The sequence below is a fragment of the Oryctolagus cuniculus genome, chromosome 10 (assembly GCF_964237555.1).
Source record: "Oryctolagus cuniculus chromosome 10, mOryCun1.1, whole genome shotgun sequence".
Classification (NCBI taxonomy): Eukaryota; Metazoa; Chordata; class Mammalia; order Lagomorpha; family Leporidae; genus Oryctolagus; species Oryctolagus cuniculus.
Window position 1 is genome coordinate 63,821,311 of NC_091441.1, and position 18,205 is coordinate 63,839,515.

The 18,205-nt window shown below is 43.3% G+C and overlaps 1 protein-coding gene across 4 annotated transcripts in view; it reads left to right on the forward strand.

The window, feature by feature from the left end:
- Positions 1-11,351: 11,351 nt before the first annotated feature.
- Positions 11,352-18,205, forward strand: part of ARHGAP28 (Rho GTPase activating protein 28) — a 216,530-nt gene continuing 209,676 nt past the window's right edge. The window contains exon 1 of one of the 4 annotated variants that reach the window (XM_070050446.1): positions 11,352-11,420. In XM_070050446.1, coding sequence (XP_069906547.1) covers positions 11,407-11,420 — 14 coding nt within the window. In that variant the 5' untranslated portion in view covers positions 11,352-11,406. Of the gene's footprint in view, positions 11,421-16,666; positions 16,932-18,205 lie in introns of those variants that run through there. The other 3 variants (XM_002713588.4, XM_070050445.1, XM_051851426.2) reach the window with 3 other exon arrangements.

Genomic DNA, 18,205 nt, shown 5'->3' on the forward strand with positions numbered 1-18,205 from the left:
GTCTTCCTTTGCCGTTGGTTCACCCTCCAATGGCCACCGCGGCCAGCGCACCGCGCTGATCCAATGGCAGAAGCCAGGTACTTCTCCTGGTCTCCCATGGGGTGCAGGGCCCAAGCACTTGGGCCATCCTCCACTGCACTCCCTGGCCACAGCAGAGAGCTGGCCTGGAAGAGGGGCAACCGGGACAGAATCCGGCGCCCCGACCGGGACTAGAACCCTGGGTGCCGGCGCCTCAAGGCGGAGGATTAGCCTAGTGAGCCGCGGCATCAGCCCAAGGCTATTAATTTTTACATGTTGATTTTATATCCTGCAGCTTTACCAAACTATCTTACAATTTCCAATACTCTCTTAATGGAGTCTTTTGATTCCCCTATATATAGAATCATGTCATCTGCAAACAGAGATAATTTGACTTCTTCCTTTCCAATTTGTACCCCTTTGAATGTTTTTCTTGTCTAATGGCTCTTGCTAAAACTTTCAGAATTATACTTAATAGCAGTGGTGAAAGTAGGAATCCTTATCTGCTTCTGGATCTTGGTGGAAATGCTTCCAACTTTTCCCATTCAATATCATACTGGCTATGTGTCTGTCATATATTGCCTTGATTGTGTTGAAGAATGTTCCTTCTATACCCAATTTGGTTAAGGTTTTCATCATGAAAGCATGTTGTATTTTATCCAATACTTTCTCTATATCTATTGAGATAATTATATGTTTTTTATTCTTTAATTTGTTAATGTGATATATCATATTTATTGATTTGTGTGTGTTGAACTAACCCTGTGTAACAGGGATAAATCCCACTTGGTCCAGGTGAATGATTTTGCTGATGTGTTGTTGGATTTTATTAGCTAGTATCTTTTGAGAATTTTTGTGTCTGTGTTCATCAAGGGTATTGGTCAAAAGTCTATCTCTTTGTTGTATCTTTTTCTGGTTTTAGAATTAAGATGATGTTGGCCTCATAGAAAGAGTTTGGGAATCTTCTCTCCCTTTCAGTTTTTTTCAGTGTCTTGAGAATTGGAATTAGTCCTTCTTTAAAAGTTTGGTAGAATTCAGCAGTGAAGTCATCTGGTCCTGGGCTTTTCTTTATTGGGAGAGTCCTTATTACTGATTCAATCTCTTCTTGGTTATTGATTTATTTAGGTTTTCTGTGTCTTCATGACTCAATTTTGGTAGATTGTATGTGTCCAGAAATCCCTCCGTTTTCCAATTTATTGTCATATACCTGTTTGTAGTAATTGCTGCTAATTCTTTTTATTTCTGTGATATCCATCTGATTTTATTGATTTTGGGTCTTTTCCCTCCTTTCTTTTCTTTCTTTTTTCTTTCTTTTCTTTTTTTTTTTTTTTTTTTTTTTTTTGGTTAGTTGACCCAATGGTGTGTTGATTTTGTTTATTTTATTTTTTCAAAACACCAGCTCTTCAATTCACTAATCTCTATCTTTTTATTGTCTCAATTTTGTTTATTCTCCAGTTTTAATTATTTCTTTCCTCTTACTAACTTTTGGTTTGGTTGGTTGTTTTTTGAGGTTTTTGAGCTGTATTGATAGATCATTTGATGGCTTTCCAACTTCTTGATGTAGGCACTAATTGCTATAAACTTCCCTATTAACACTGATTTTGATGTATCCCATAGTTTTAAATGTTGTGTTGCCATCCTCATTTGTTTCCAGCAATTTTTGGATTTCTCTTGTGATTTCATCTATGACCTGCGGTTCTTCAATAGCATGTTGTTCCATCTCCATGTGATAGCATATTTTCTAGAGTTTCTTAAGTTGTTAATTTCCAGTTTCTTTTCACTGTAGACAGAAAAGATACATAGTATGATTTCATTTTCTTAGAATTTGTTGAGACTTGCTTTATGGCTTAGTATATGGTCTATCCTAGAGAAAGATCCATGCACTGATGTATTCTGTAATTGTGGGATGAAAGGTTCTGTAGATATCAGTTAGGTCCATTTTGTCCATAGTGTCAGTTTTATTGTTTCTTTGTTGGTTTTCTGTTCAGTTGATCTTTCCATTGATGATAGTGGGGGTTTTGAAGTCCCCATTACTATTGTATAGGAGTCTATGTCTTCCTTTAGATCCATTAACATTTGTATTAAATATTTATTTATTTGAGAGGCAGACTTACAGAGAGAGGGAGAGACAGTCTCTTGGTTCACTCCCCAAATGGCTGCAACAGCCAGAACTGGGTTGATCCGAAGTCAGGAACCAGGAGCTTCCTCTGGGTCTCCCAGTTGGGTGCAGGGGCCCTAGCACTTGGCCATCCTCCATCGCTTTCCCAGACAATTAGTAGAGACCTGGATCAGAAGTGGAGCAGCTGGGACATGAACTGGCACCCATATGGGATGCTGGTGCTGCTGGCAGAGGCTTAACCTACTATGCCACAGCACCAGCCCCTAACATACATTTTAAATAGCAAGGCACACTGCCATTGGGTGCATATACATTTACTATAGTCACATCTTCCTGTTGAATTATCCCTTAATCATTACATAGTGCCCTTCTTTGTCTCTTTTAGCAGTTTCTGTGTTAAAGTCTATTAAGTCTGATATCAGGATGGCTACATCTGCTCATTTTTGCTTTCTGTTAGCATGGAATATATTTTTCTATCCTTTCAGTTTCAGTCTGTATGTATCTTTGTTGGTGAGTTATGTTTCTTACAGGCAGCAAATAGAGGGGTCTTGTTTTTTTCATACAGCTACTTTGTATCTTTTAATCGAGAATTTAGGCCATTTATACTCCAGGTAAGCAACAAATTGGTCCTACCATTTTTCCATAAATAGTCCTAATGTTTGCCTTGGATTTCTGTTGTACTTTTATTAGAAAATTATCTGCTCTCACATTCTTTCGTAATGATGACTGTCATTCTCTGTTTCTGTGTGTAGCACATACTTAAGAATTGTATGTAAGGCTGGACAAGCAGTGAAAAATTCTTTCAATTTCTGTTTGTTTTGTAAGGTCTTTATTTTACCTTCATTTATAAATGAAAACGTTGCTAGGTACAGTATTTTGTGTTGTCAGTTTCTTTCTTTCAGGTCTTAAACTACATCTCTCCATTCCTTCCTATCCTCTAGGGTTTCTGATGAAAAATCATCTGTTAGTCTAACTGGGTATCCTCTGAAGGTAATCTGGCATTTCTCTCATGCACATTTTAGAATATTTTCTTTACTGTTGAAAAGTTGATGCTAATGTTTCATGGTGAAGATCTTTCTGATCATGTCTACTAGCAGTTCTATGTTCTTCCTGTACTTGGATTTCTCTTACTTTTTCCAAATAGGGAAGTTTTCTGCTATTACTTCACTGAATAGGCCTTCTAATCATTCTTTCCATGCCTTCAGGAACTCCTAAAACACAAATCTCTAACACTGTTTTCAGTTTTTCTAATTTCTTCTTCTTTTTTTTTTTTGACTGAAATATTTCCAGAGATTTGTCTTCTAGCTTGGATATACTTTATTCTGCCTCAAGTCTGTTGTTGAGGCTTCCCACTATATTTTCTATATGATATATTGAATTCATCATTCCTAATATTTCAGTTTGATTTCTCTTCAATATCTTTATCTCTTGGCAAATTTTTTCATCCATATTGTGTATAAATTTCTTTATCTTCTGAATTTGTTTCTCTGTGGTTCTGAGTAATGTTATGATCATTCTTTAGGATTCATTTTCATGCAGTTAATCTATTCATCTTCACATTCTAATATTGAAGTATTGTGTTCCTTTTGGGAAGCATATTCCTTGTTCTTGTTTCTCGTATTTCTGCTTTTATTCCTAGGCATTTCTGGAAACACTTACTGATTTTCTTCTCTGATGGTTTCTATGTTTGAACTATGCTTTGGTGGCTTAGTAGAATGTCTGCTCCTTCAGTGGATATTCAGAGGTGTGTTCTGGTGAGCTCTGTTTAGTGCTCCAACATGGGGCAAGAGTCCAGGATGATGCCCAAACTGGGCATGGTAGATCTCCTCTATTATCAGCATCAGGGAGGGTATGATCCCATCTACTGGTGTAATCACAGTGTCACCTCTTCTCTCTCTCTTTTTTTTTTATTTATTTGACAGGTATAGTTATAGACAGTGAGAGAGTGACAGAGAGAAATGTCTTCCTTCTGTTGGTTCACTCCCCAAATGGCCGCCATGGCCGGTGCTAGGCCGATCTGAAGCCAGGAGCCAGGTGCTTCCTCCTGGTCTCCCATGCGGGTACAGGGGACCCAGCACTTGGGCCATCCTCCACTGCCCTCCCGGGCCACAGCAGAGAGCTGGACTGGAAGAGAAGCAACCGGGACTAGAACCCAGTGCCCATATGGGATGCTGGCACCGCAGGTGGAGGATTAACCAAGTGAGCCGTGGCACTGGCCCCACTTCTTCTCTTCCAAGGTGATCAATACCCAGGGTTAACCAACAGTGGCTACACCCCCCACCCATGCAGGCATATGAACCATACAAAGAATGTGTGCAGGCTCCAGCATTGTGGAATAGCAGGTAAAGCTGCCACTTTGGCCATCAGCACCCCAAAGGAGCACCGGTTGCTGTCCTGGTTGTTCTACTGCCAGCCCAACTCCCTGCCAATATGCCTGGGAAAACTTGGGCCCCTGCACCCACATGGGAGACCTGGAAGAAGCCCCTGGCTCCTGGCTTCAGCCTGGCCCAGCCCTAGCCGTTACAGACATTTGGGAAGTGAATCATCAGATGGAAGATTTCTCTAACTCACCTTCTCTCTCTCACTCTGTAACTCTACCTTTTAAATGAATTAAATAAATCTTAAAAAATAGTGCTAACCTCGTTAATCAAATGACAGTGAGATGAAAATTTTAAAAAAGAAAAAAAAAAGAATCTGTGCAGTCCTCAGTGTGAGCATAGAACCCTCTGCAATGACCCACTCCAGGTAGTCAGGAAGCTCTGAAACTCTGAAGCCACAGTGATTGTCCAGAGACGCAGGTACAGCCCGCACCCAGTCATGTGGTCGCAGAATTCCCACAGACAGAGTGCACAAGGCTCCCACAGTCATGGGGTACAGGGGATCCATGCAGCCTACGAGCCTGCCCTGTCAATGGAGAGAGCAGAGGCATTCTCAGAGCTAGCTGCCTGTGGTTGCTCCATATTGGCAGTTTGAGCCCTGGAGCCTGTGATAGGGTGGGGAATTGGAGCACCTTACAGTCCTAAATGGGTGCCCAGCCTCCTGCCAATCCTCCCAGACAGATTCAAAGTCAGTGGAGGACATGGGTTCATCCCTCTGATAAAATCCCCTAGATACGCGTGAGTGACCACAGCCTCTACTGGCATTAAGATGGCACTTTTTTCCCAGCTGTTCACTGGGTACCCTTGTTGGAAGGTGGGAAGAAGAAAATGTGCTTTTCCTTCATAGGGTTGGCTGGGTATCTTGCCACCCATGAGGGCTCCAGGCCAGACTCAAGTTCAGTGTGGTCTGCAAGGTTCTCCTGAACAGTATCCACCAATGAAATGGACCACTGCAGTCTGCGCTCGCCTTGCTCTTGGAAGCTCGTGTCTCTTGTAGCCCCTGGCTGGGGAGTCACAGGTGGTATGTTTGCTCATTGCTGTGTGTTTGTACTATCCATGCTGCTCCATGGCATCTCTCTTTCTTTAGAATTTCCACTGCAAACTTCTCCCCAACTCTCCCCTGGGAATGCACTTGGTCTACTTTCCTTTTGTTATCTTCCCCTTGTCCAAATCAGCATGTCTTTTCCCTATTCAGCCATCTTGGAATCCTGAACTTTCTTAATTTTCATCTGAAAATTCTGGATCTGTTTGATTTGTAAACTTCATCAGGAAACAACACCCTTTGACTCAGGGGCGCATCCAGGCAAAACTCTAAATGAGCCAGTGTATTTTCTATGTTCATTTCACTGTCTGCAAGTTCCCCTCTGCTTCCCAAATGTTGGAAGTCTTTACCATCCATGTCATGACTGTGCCACTTGGCCAGTGTTCCCAGGCTAGCCTTGCATCCTGTAGGCCTCACCAAATCATGCCGTAGTAAATTAACACTGTTAATTTGTTGGCAGCCATTCCTGTCACCTGAAAGCATTTGGGTGTCAATTTGAGGACGTCTCCTTTGGGTATATGATCTTGGAGCCTGCCTTACTATTACAGCAGAAAAAGAGGTCCCTGAAGCCCATGTTATCAGCCAGGGATTGCCACATACAGGATAAGCTGGTGATCTAAGCACAGACAGTTTGATGCAATATTCTGGTAATCTGTATATTGAGAAGAAGGGATCAAAGATGGAAGAAAAATTTAGAATTCATTAATTTTGAAAGAAGCACCCTGGCAAGTTCTGTTCTCATTCTTCCTCCAAGCACTGTTCGAAGATTTAACCTTCAACCCTGTGCTATTCCTCAAATTGTCCTAAAATGAGCTTTACATTTTCAGTTAATCATAAATATTTCTGTGGTTTGCAATCCAAGAGTTCTCATTATAAACCTTCTCTTCTTTTTGGTAGACCACATGCTGCATGAACAGGACCTAGCATTCCAGACTCATGCAGATATTTAAATCCCAGAGTCTTATGATAACAGCTAATGGATTAATGCTAAAGACTGATGGATTAGAGTGGAGGCTTCATCCAATTATGGTGTCTGAAGGTGGGGCTTTTAGGAAATGAGTGGATTGGATTAGGTTGCTAGTGTGGAGCCTCATGATTGAATCATGGGTGATGTACAAGGAAAGGCCACTTTTAAATGTGTGCTCCTCCCTGTTTCTCTCTGCTTCCTGGCTTGCCCTGCAATTGCCTAGAGTCCACATTGCCAAGCTGCCTAATCTTGAACTGTGAACTTCCAGTCTACAGACCAGAATAATTCTTTTCCTCCCCAAAGGCTCCTCTCGGGTACTCCAGTTAAAGAAATGAAAAACTGACTGATACACTGCATCTCCCCACAAAGCCTCTCAGTAACTTCTAATGTGCTCACCCCATGCCTTTCCAGGTCAGGTGGTCTGTCCAGCCCAGGGGGACTGGTTAACCATGCAGGCAAGGAATCTGCAATAAGGAGCTAGTGACAGAGAGAGGGGATTGCTGGTGTCCTTTCCCAGGTTCCACTGAGACACCTGTGTGAATCTTTAAGCTACACTTGTTTTCAACACTTATTGACTTCCAGTGTGGACTTTGTCTTAGGGTTCTATTTGGTTTTTAGCATCTAGCCATAATGGACTTTCTTCTTTCACAGAATTTTTCCAAAAGAAATTTGGTAGCACAAGAGATGTCAGTCAGAAGAGTCAACTGAAGACCTGGTTGTACAGAGCCCAGTGGGGAATGATCTGAAAGCTCAAGTTGAGTCCAGCACTACCATGTTGGAAAGCCTCAGTGATTCTCCATCTGAACTTGAGGACGGGTTTAAACTCCTCTGGACATTCTGATCCACGAAGGTCTGGCTGATGCCTATCTTCATCTCCAGCATTCTCTACTCTACACCTATTCACCAGCAACGTTAAACAGCAGGTGCTTCCCCATATCACATTGCCTCTTCTCTGTGGCTGCTTTTAGGGTATTACCTCTCCAACGTCCTGTCCTTCCTTTCCTGATGCCAACTGCCCACACCTGCTTGTGAGCATCTCTAGAGTTACCTCCTCTGGGAGGTGTGATGACCTCCTACTCTAACCTCTTTCCTACCCCTTGTCGACAGTGTGTTATTCTGTGCTTTCAAATTCTTATACATCTGGGTCTTTATGGTGCCAGTGGTGATTGTAGTTTTGTGAGAGGGATGGATGAAAGGATTGATTGAAGGATGAATGAAGCCCTTATATAATTGCAGACATGGCATTGCAGGAAGTATTCCATATTGCAAGCCTTTTTAGCCTATGGCTACTCTGTTCCCTTCCCTCAGCCTGCCTGGGCCTACTAGAAGTGATTTATTTCCCATCCATAATGATTCGATTTATTTGTAGAAGTCACTTAAGAGACTCAATTATGTCCACCACATAAATAACACAAGTCTTGACCTGACTGACCAACTGTCACAGTGACATAGTCTGCTTAACCCAATTACCAAATTGATCATAGAACTCAGAACAGTTAATGAAGAAAAATAGAACTTGATTTCTCTTTGAAATAAGATGCTAAGAAAGTAATAGGCAAATCAGAAGAGCCTAAAAATCCTGTGTCATCATGAGAGCACTCAGAAAACAAATTTGTATGATGCAATAATTTCAGGAAACTTTTAAATTCAGAGTAGCAGTTCAAGTTTTGTCAGCTGATCAGAGAGAGGAAGCACTTACACATACCTCCTGAAAATACTTTAAAAAGTATTTGTTTCAATGGCGAGTGTTGGGTGTAGCAGGTAAGATACCACTTGGGACACCCACTTTTCTTATTGAAGTGCCTGAGTTTGAGTTCAGTTCTTCTGTTTCTGATCCAGGCTCCTGCTAATGTACACTCTTGGAAGCCCAAAATGATGGCTTAAGTACTTGGATTCCTGGCTTCTGACTTTGGCCTGGCCCATCCCTGACTGTTACGGGATTTTGGGGAGTGAACTAGCAGAAGGGCAGTATCTCTGTTTCTGTCTGTCTGTCTCTGTTATTCTGCCTTTCAAATAAATGAAATAAATACAATTCTCAAAGTATTTGTTTTATTTTGTAAAATTTTCTTTATATGAGAGTACTTCAAAGATTTCCTGGAAAACAACTCAATTACAAGCTTATTTGGTGCAAAGAATTTTGAAATCTATGCACAGTTTTTAAATAGCATGTATTTTTCATGAACTTTTTGAAGGCCTCTTGTAAATCTGGATTTCAAGTTTTTTTGGCATCAAAATAAATATATCTTCTAATTGTATTTTCTGTGAGCTTTTGAAGTACTCTCAGATCCAGATGAAGCTCCTTGCTTCTAGCTTCGGCTTGGTCTAGTCTAGTCCTGGCCATTGCTGCCATTTCAGAAGTGAACCAACAGATGTCTGTCTCTCCCTTTCTCTCTGTAACTTTGCCTTGCAAATACAGAAATAAATCTAAAAACAAGCAAACAAATAAAAAACCCATGCAGTTGCTGCTGTTTTCCTATTCTGCTGTTAAATGATTGTCCAAGCAGCAGTTTTGCCAGATAAGCTGTCAGGGCCACAAGACGCACTTTTCTTTTGTCCATGTTAAGGTTTCACGTAAATGTTCTGTTTCCTTGTCTTTCCTGGAAGAGTTGAACATGTTGGGCTTTCTCTGTACTTTGTAATCCTACAGCTGGTGGCACTTGGGGTCAGTGTTTCTGAGGGTTTCCCAGGTAGATTTCTGCATTGAATTGAGTCCATCATCTCTTGGTAAAGGTTGTGAAGTGCCCTGGGGTCCCTAAGTCTTGGATACACTCTTGAGGGTTGTGGTAAGTGATACTTCTGGCAAGGGTTAGAGGATGACAGATGACAAAGGACAAGAAAAAAGACACAAGGGAACCAACATCCCCTGCACAACCATGATGCACCTAGCACTGTGATAGATTTTTAAAAAAGAAAAAAACTTTTCATTTATTTATTTGACAGTGAGACAAAGAGTGCTGTCATTTGCTGTTCCACTCCCCAAAGACCCAGAAGAAGTGACAGAGCTTGGTGGAGACTAAAGCGAGGAGCCTGGAACAAAATCCAGGTCTCCCAGGTGAGTGGCAGGAACCCAATCACTTGACCCATCAGCACTGGATGATCTGGGGTGAGCATTTGCCTTAGTGGTTAAGATGTCTGCATTCTATATCAGAGCATCTGAGTTCCATTCCTACTTCCAGCTCCTGAATCCATCCTCCTGTTAATATAGACCCTAGGAGACAGCAGGCAATGACTCAGTGGTTGGATTCGTATCACCCATATGAGGGATTTGGGTTGTTTTCCCAGCTCCCAAGGTATCCCAGGGCCACCTTTTGTGGGCATTTGGGGGTAAAACATCAAGTAGTAGCTCTCTCTCTTTGTTTTTGAAACAAACAAAAACAACAACAAGAAAAACTCAAAGATGTAATCTCATGTTATCTTCCCATCTGCTATTGGAGGAGATATTATTAGTCTGTATATTTCAAATCAGGAAACTGAAATAGGAATTAAAATCATTTGGCTAGGAAGTAGCATATTTATAATTCAAACTTAGCGCTGCCTGATGCTCTTTTGTCTACCACTATACCACCAATGTTTGTGTAGAAAGTGCAGTCTTCATGTCCTGTAGTTGACAGATTCTACCACGCTCTAATACCTTATGGATCTGTATCCCCTAACAAAATTATAGAGCAAAATGAAATACTGAATTGGTCCTCAACACATTCTGAGAACAGTTAATGAAAATCATTAGACACATATGCATAAAGAAACTGATTTGAGCTACCTTAGAATTGTGCCTTAAAAATACATGTAATCCTTCGTTTATAATTTTTATTATCATGACAATATGTTAATGATATTTACCCTAAAATATAGTAAATAAGCTTATGTAAGAATATCACGAAAAGAGAGCCGGTGCCGTGGCTCCTGGTTAATCCTCCACCTTGAGGCGCCGGCATCCCATATGGGTGCCGGGTTCTAGTCTCGGTTGCTTCTCTTCCAGTCCAGCTCTCTGCTGTGGTGACTTCAGCCTGGCCCAGACCTGGATATTTTGAGCATCTAGGGAGTAAACCGGCAGATGAAAGAGCCCTCTCTTTGTCGCTGTGCCTTCCAAGTAGATGAAAACAAATAAACACTTAAAAGTATCCCTGTATAATGTAATGAAATGAGTAGGATTTGATTTATGTTTCTTTGTGATATTCTTTTTTTATTATTTATTTGACAGATAGAGTTAGATAGTGAGAGAGAGAGAGACAGAGAGAAAGGTCTTCCTTCTGTTGGTTCACCCCTGAAATGGCTGCTACAGCTGGCGCTGTGCCGATCGAACCCAAGAGCCAGGTGCTTCTTCCTGGTGACTCATTTGGCTGGCAAATCTCTTCATAACCTGAACCTTTTAGTGACAAAACACATGAACTGAAACAAGGATATTCGTATTTTGTATCTGCCCCTCACAGTGTGTGCTCCCTCATACAGTTTACTGCTGTTGCATTAATGTTTGTGCTCCCCTCATTTCAGGGCACGGGGATGGGTATCTATCGGGGTCTTGGCCAAAAGCAGGGGCACTCTGTCCAGGTGATTGAGGAGAGTTTAGTAAAGGGACTGGCTACACAGGTGTGAGAGGAGTGAAGGAACCAGCAAGGGATGAGGCAGAGGACAGAAGGAGTGGTCATCTGATGCACCAGGAGTTGTCTGAAGAGCCAGTAGAGGTAGTAGTTTCTGGCATCTGAAGGAGAAGGTTGTGGTCAAGAGTTTGGCTTCAGGTGGAAGGAGCCAATCCCAGCGAGACGGTAGAGAAGCAGCCTGGGAAATCAATAACCAACCTTGCTTTTCTCTTCCCTCCAGATCTCTTGTAGGTGCCTCTGCTTGATCCCACCCTACCTGAAACTAGAGGCAAGGGAGTTCATAGATGCAGATGGTAAGGTGAGCCACCAGGGCACCCTGCAGGACACTGAGGGTGGTAAGTGGGTCTGGAAGGCAAGTGAAAACATCTGGCACAGGGTAGCCAGTCATTTCCGTCTATGTGCTTTGCTTTCTCTCCCTGAAACCTGAACACTCCAGAAGGCTTTAGAGAGTTGCATTTTTATTAAGTCAACAGTGTGTACAAACATTTGAAAAATATTAACAGATTTAAATGTTTCTCTCTTTTTGGTGCGCAGTTTTAGTGTTTGCTATGTGGGTCCTTTGTAATAATGCTTTAGCTACTCTGAAAGTTCAGAACTACCACATTAACAAGCCTTCCCTCATTCATTGAGTAGTATGTTCATGTATTCAACAAATATCCCATATTGAATGCTTACTCCGCCAAACACCATGGACTCTGGGGTATAAAGACAAAAATAGGACACACAGCTTTCCAGTGGCTTCTAGGTTAGTATAAGACATGAATTTGTTGGTAGTAAATAGTTTGGATTAGTAAATAGTTTTCATCTCAAAGCTTTCTTGCTTCCATGGCCCCATCTGAGCTAAGTGGAATAAATGCCCTCCGACCTATTAGCAACATCTGACACGGACCCAGGAGCAGAAAAAGCACACACGTTGTGTGGTTTTGCTGACCGTGCTTTAACTACATGGCAGAATGCAACTGTTCTTATCGTGGAAGAGTAATTTCTACAGAAGGGCAGAAGGAGGGGATACTATTCATTAGCAACACCTGCCAAACTTTATAAGGGATTACTAGACAGGAAAACAACAGGTAGGAGCCAAAGCAAAGTAGGAGCTTGCGACAGGTTGGTGTGAATGGCCCCAGGGTCTTGGGCATGATGAAGTAGTAAGTGATCAAACTAAGTGATCAAAAAGTGATGAATGTAGAGCCATATGAAGGAGTTTGGACTTTATTGTGTATCAAAGAGGCTACAGTTGAGTTCATAGGAGAAGAGAATGTGTTATGTTTTAGGAAAATACCTCAACCAGCATTTTGAAAGGGGAGGCTTAGAAGGAAGCTGAATCGAAAGCAGTCATGTGAAGGCAGGACTATCTTGGCCTGGGCAACACTGGCGATGTGAGAATAAGTCACCCGCAGTGGGAATGGAAGGAATGGTGGGCGGGCTTGATCATTGCTGAGAGGGAGGAGTCAGTGGAGCCAGGGTGCCTAAAAGAACATTCAAGAGGAGGAGAGCTGCTGAAGCTGATGTGAGGGAGCACGCTGACAATGTGCCTCTTGAGGCAAAGTTGCAGCCAAAATATTTACAAGGAAAAACACTGCAGGTATTTAGAATTGTGAGTTTGTAATCCGGGGAGGGAGAGGAGTTTGGGCAAGAGAATGCCAGGGAAATATTCTGTTTCCAGAAAAAGTTTCACTCCTGTAATTTCTTATGGCAATTTCAATGACCAAAAAGCTGTGAAAATAACTAGTTTTTAAAATATTTGGTACTAAAACTTATTTGGTGATAGACCCGACCTGAAAGCTATGAGGCTTCCTATAAGCTTTTTTATTGACACATTCAGGACCAATGTTTATTCTTTTTGTTGCAGAAATAATAGGTTTGAATAAGGGACACTGCCCCTAATTGACTGGACTGAGGGTGCTTTACATTAAGTGCACCACATTTGGTACATGTACCAAATTAACTTTTTTTTTTTTTTTAAAAAAAAGAGTTACTTATTTATTTGAAAGGCACAGTTAGAGAGAAAGAGAGAGAGAAAGAGACACAGAGAGAGAGAGCCATCTTCCATCCACTGGTTCACTCCGCAATTGACTGCAATGGCCAGAGCTGGGCCGATTCAAAGCCAGAAACCAGGAGCTTCTTCTGGGTCTTCCACATGGGTGCAGGGGCCCAAGAACTTAGGCTGTATTCCCCTGCTTTTCCAGGCATATTAGCAGAGAGCAGGATAGGAAGTGGATCAGCCAGGACTTGAACTGGCACCTATACGGGATGCCAGCACTGCAGATGGTGGCTTTACTTGCTATGTCACAGTGCCAGCCCCCCAGTTTACCTTTTAAAAGTATGTATATATATATATTTATATTTACATGTGTATATATATTTACATGTGTATATATATATATTCTGAATATATACATTCTGAAACATATCTGTCTTCAAAGTTTTAGACAAGACATTGTAGACATACATTAATGTCTGTACCACAAATGTACTTCAAAAAGTTCATGGAAAATAAAAAGATGCTTGTTCTGGCACAAAAATGATGGAAAATGTGTATTATAAAAAAACTATGCATGTATTTCAAAATTGCATCAATATAATCCTGTGTTTTTTTTAATGACTTTTAAATAAGATGTGTTTGAAAGGCAGAAAAATAGAGGGAGAGGGACAGAGAGAGAAATCTTCCACTTGCTGGTTCATTCCCCAAATGGCTGCAATGGCACAGGCCAAAGCCAGGAGCCAGGAATTCCCTTTGGGTCTCCCACATAGGTGGCAGGAACCCAAGTACTTGAGACATCTTTGGCTGCTTTCCCAGGGATATTAGCAGGGAACTGGATCAGAAGCAGAGCAGCCAGAACTCCAACCTGCACTGCAATATGGGATGCTGGTATTGCAAGCAGCAGCTTAACTCACTGTGCTATCACGCTGGCCCCGATAATCCTGTGCTTTTAAACATATATTTTTATTTATTTGAGAAAGTGAGAGAGAGAGAGGGAGAAGGAACTCATATCCAGTGGTTCACTCCCTGAATGTTTGTGATGGCCAGGACTTGGCCAGGGCCAAAGTTAGGAATCAAGAAATCAATCCAGGTCCCACATGGGTGACAGTAGCCCAATATCTTATTTTTTCTTAAATATTTATTTATTTATTTGAAAGTCAGAGTTCCACAGAGAGAGAAGGAGAGGCAGAGAAGGAGGTCCTTCATCTACCTCTCCAGTTGGCCACAATGGCTGGAGCTGCGCCAATCCGAAGTCAGAAGCCAGGAACTTCTTCCAGGTCTCCCATACAGGTGCAGGGGCCCAAGGACTTGGGCCATCTTCCACTGCTTTCCCAGGCCATAGCATAGAACTGAATCAGAAGTGGAGCAGCCAGGATGTGAACCAGCGCCCATATGGGATGCCGGCACTGCAGGCAGCGGCTTTACCGGCTACACCACAGCGCCAGCCCCAGGAATCCAGTATCTTGAGCCAACATTGCTGCCTCCCAGGGTCTACATTAGAGAGAAGCTGGAGTCAGGAGCAGGAGCTGATATGGAACCTAGGCCTTCTGATGTAGGAGGTGGCCATCTTAACTGCTAGGTTAAACATCTACCCCAAATCGGTTTTTTACTTCTATTTTTCCAAGAACTTCTTTGAAGTACTCTTGTATTTCTGGATTTCCCATTTTTGAAAAGTCTGATCTTAGTTTTGATGTTTGGCATAAGCATTATGGTTACAAATGCCTCTTTCTTGAAGCACAAAGCATTCTTTTTGTGTCTTTTTCATTTACTGAGGCTTGATAAGTTTCTTTATCCATAAAATCTGAATAATAACATAACCTGCCTCAGGGGGTGGTTTGAAGAGTTAATGTATGGGACTGATGCATCAGTATTTTAGCAAATGTTAGTCATTACTATCTTACCCCTTCAATCAGCTGAACTTTTTTTTAAGTTATTTGTTTGTTTGTTTGTTTGTTTGAGAGGTAGAGCCACAGAGAGAGGGAGAGACAGACAGAAAGGTCTTCCATCCGCTAGTTCACTCCCCAAATGGTTGCAATGGCCAGAGTGCGGCCAGTCGGAAGCCAGGAGCCAGGAGCTTTTTCCAGGTCTCCCATGTGTGTTCAGAGGTCCAAGCACTTGGGCCATCCTCCACTGCTTTCTGGGCCATCACCCGGGAGCTGGATCAGAAGAAGAGCAACAGGGACAGGAACTGGTGCCTATATGGGATGATGGCGCCGCAGGCGGAGGCTTAGCCCACTACACCACAGCATAGGCCCTTGGCTTAACATTTTTAAAAAGGCATTTTTATGCTTTCCCAGCCTCTGAACGTGCAGTAAAAACGTCTTCCTTCTTGATTAATGTGAAGGGAGACAGAGAGAGAATCAGCGTTTCCAGAGCACCTGGCTGCTTTTAACCAAGTAAGATGAGTAGTGTTTTCCCCATTTCACAGGTGGAGAAACAGAGTCCCAGATGGCAGGGGCATGGACCTGGTCACCCTCCAGTGAAGGGTACAGGGCTTCTCTTCGTACTGCTGGCTCTGAGATGTGTGCACGCAACTGCAGATAAAGCCTAGTGTAGTGGCTGTAAGAGTCACGTGGCCTCTTTCTAGCCTCTTCGGGTTACCTTTTCAACTGGTCATAGGCAGGCTGTTTTTCTCATTTGTGCTATTAGCCTCACAAGGGTGGGCTTCAAAAAGTTCATGGGAAACAGAACTAAAAGATAAAATGTAATTTGTTGCAAACACTGTCTGAAATTCACGCATAGTTTTTTTCACAGCACACTCTTTCCTATAACCTTTTTAAAGACCCCTCCTAATCATGGATTTCAAAGTTTTTTGCACCACACTAAGCATGTGTGTTAATTCCATTTTCCACGAACTGTTCTTAGTAGCTGGGTACTTCAATCTAATTATGTCCTCCCCTTTCCCTCTCCCTCCTCACCAGTCCCTATCTTGCCCTCCCCCTCAACAACAACAACAACAACAACAAACCCTCTGGAAATAACACCCATTTGGCCCTCAACAATCAAGGCTAATTTCAAACAAGCTGGAAACAGTACGTGTTAATTTGCTCGGGCCTGGGAGGAGGGAAGGGATGGAGGAATGAGGTAAGAGTCTGGGGCTGTGGTATCGAGGGTGGGGAGCGTCCGGTTGGCATGGGCAGGAATGACCCGAGCACGGAGGCAATCAAGTTCGTGCAAACCTGACGGAGTGAACAGCCCTGCAAGCCGGCTGTTCAATTTTTCATGCGGATGCTCTCACCGCGAGCTTCCCATTCCCGCCTCTTCCCCCAGACACCCCGCCGACCTGGCACTGTTTCTCCGTGTCACTTCTGCCCGCCAGGCAGGAAATGTTCCCAGCCCCAGGATAAGCCTCCCGTTTGAAGGGGGTGGTGAGAAAAGGAAAAAGAAGAAACAAAGCCTGAAAGACACAAACTTTACTCGAGTGGCTGGCGGGAGCCCCAAGCACGGCAGGTTTCCAGTTCCCTATTAGCTGGGAGGCGGCCCGCCCCGCCCACTCTCGGCGCCCCGCCCCAGGGCGTGGCCTCCATTGCATGCTAATGAGAAGCCCGCGGGAGGGGCGGGCGCGCCTGGCGCTGACAGCCGCGGGGAGGGCCTGGCTCAGGAGCGGCCCCGCCGCCGGCTGCTGAGCACACCGGCCCCGGCGCGCTGGTCCATGCTGGTCCCGGTCTTTGTTCTGGGGCCGGCGCGAGGACATGCGCCGCTGACGATGGAGGTGGAGGACTCGGGCGGCGTGGTGCTCACCGCCTACCACTCGTACGCACGCTCCCAGCCGACTGGCCCCGAACCGCGCTGCACGCCCCGGGCCGCTTCCAGCCACCCGCTCAGCAGGTACCGAGAGCCGCTCCCGGGAGGGCGCCCGAGTGGGCTGGGTCGGGCTGCGCTGGGCTGGGAGGGGGCTGCGTCTTGCAGCTGAGCTGGGTCTTCTGCCGGGGCGTGCGACCTCCGTCTCTTGAGTGCTCTTCCAAGTCCTTGGAGGACTGGATGCGGGAGACCCCGCTTCCGTGTGGTCCCGGTGGGGAATGGGACAGGCACTGAGTCTCCCCCAGCCTCGGCGGAAGTCGCCCCCCAGCAGCGCTTAGCCGCGGACCTGTATTCGCGATCCCTAAGACGTAGACCTCATTTCTGCCGAAGTCGCCGGCAAAGTAGAATAAAAAAAAATTAGGAATTAAACACAAGCAGAAAATGAAAGAAATTAAAGTAGCTTATCCCATATCCTCGGGATACCGTCGATTCCTTAGTTAACTGCGTGCCATCTGAGCCACACGTGCATAGTCTGTAAAAAGTAAATCTCAGTAGCCGTGATAAAGTTTTATTTCTAGACGTTTCAAACTTTGCAGTTGCATAAATACTTTGCTGTCATTATTTTTACCAATGTTGACTATGCTGTAAATGCAAATTATAGTTTATTTTCTTTGGGCCAAAAGGGGGTCTTTAACCATCTGACTGTGTACATTTTAGATTTAATGAATCAGGAATCTATGTGAAATTACTGTTAGCAATATTGATCTATATGATGCGAGATCAAGACCAATGAGGCTTCCAAGAACTAAACCAAAATGGTTGAGTTGGGTAGACATAAGCATTACAGTAAATGAGATGGATTGATGCCTGACATACTTGGAGGGGAGGTTTCATTTGTTTAAATGGGCCTGTTGCTGTACCTTAGAGACATTGAAGCCACTTTTTTTTTCCAAGTATACAGTTCGAATGGTGTGCTTTTATTTTGTCATGTTTAGCTTTCATTTGTTCTCATGCTTCTACCTTTGGTTACATGACAGTGATTACTTCTGTTTCTTAATGTAATTGACTTGTGGGCCTTCCAACAGTGTGAGTTTATTTCAAGGAATATCCTTTTGACTAGCATCCAGGAGAGGAACAAACTGCCTTGGCCTGAGATCTATCTTGGGCTTGGCTAACAAAGAAAGTATTGTTTCTTCCAAAAAACAGCAGGTTGAGTGAAATCTCATTTTTTTATATTGACAATGAAAAATTAACATATTTCTTCCAGCATTAGGGGTTGTGCACATGATTTGAAAGGCTGCTTAAAGATACACACTCACATTTGTCTTCTGGGTGCTTTCTAAACATAATCATTGGCTCTG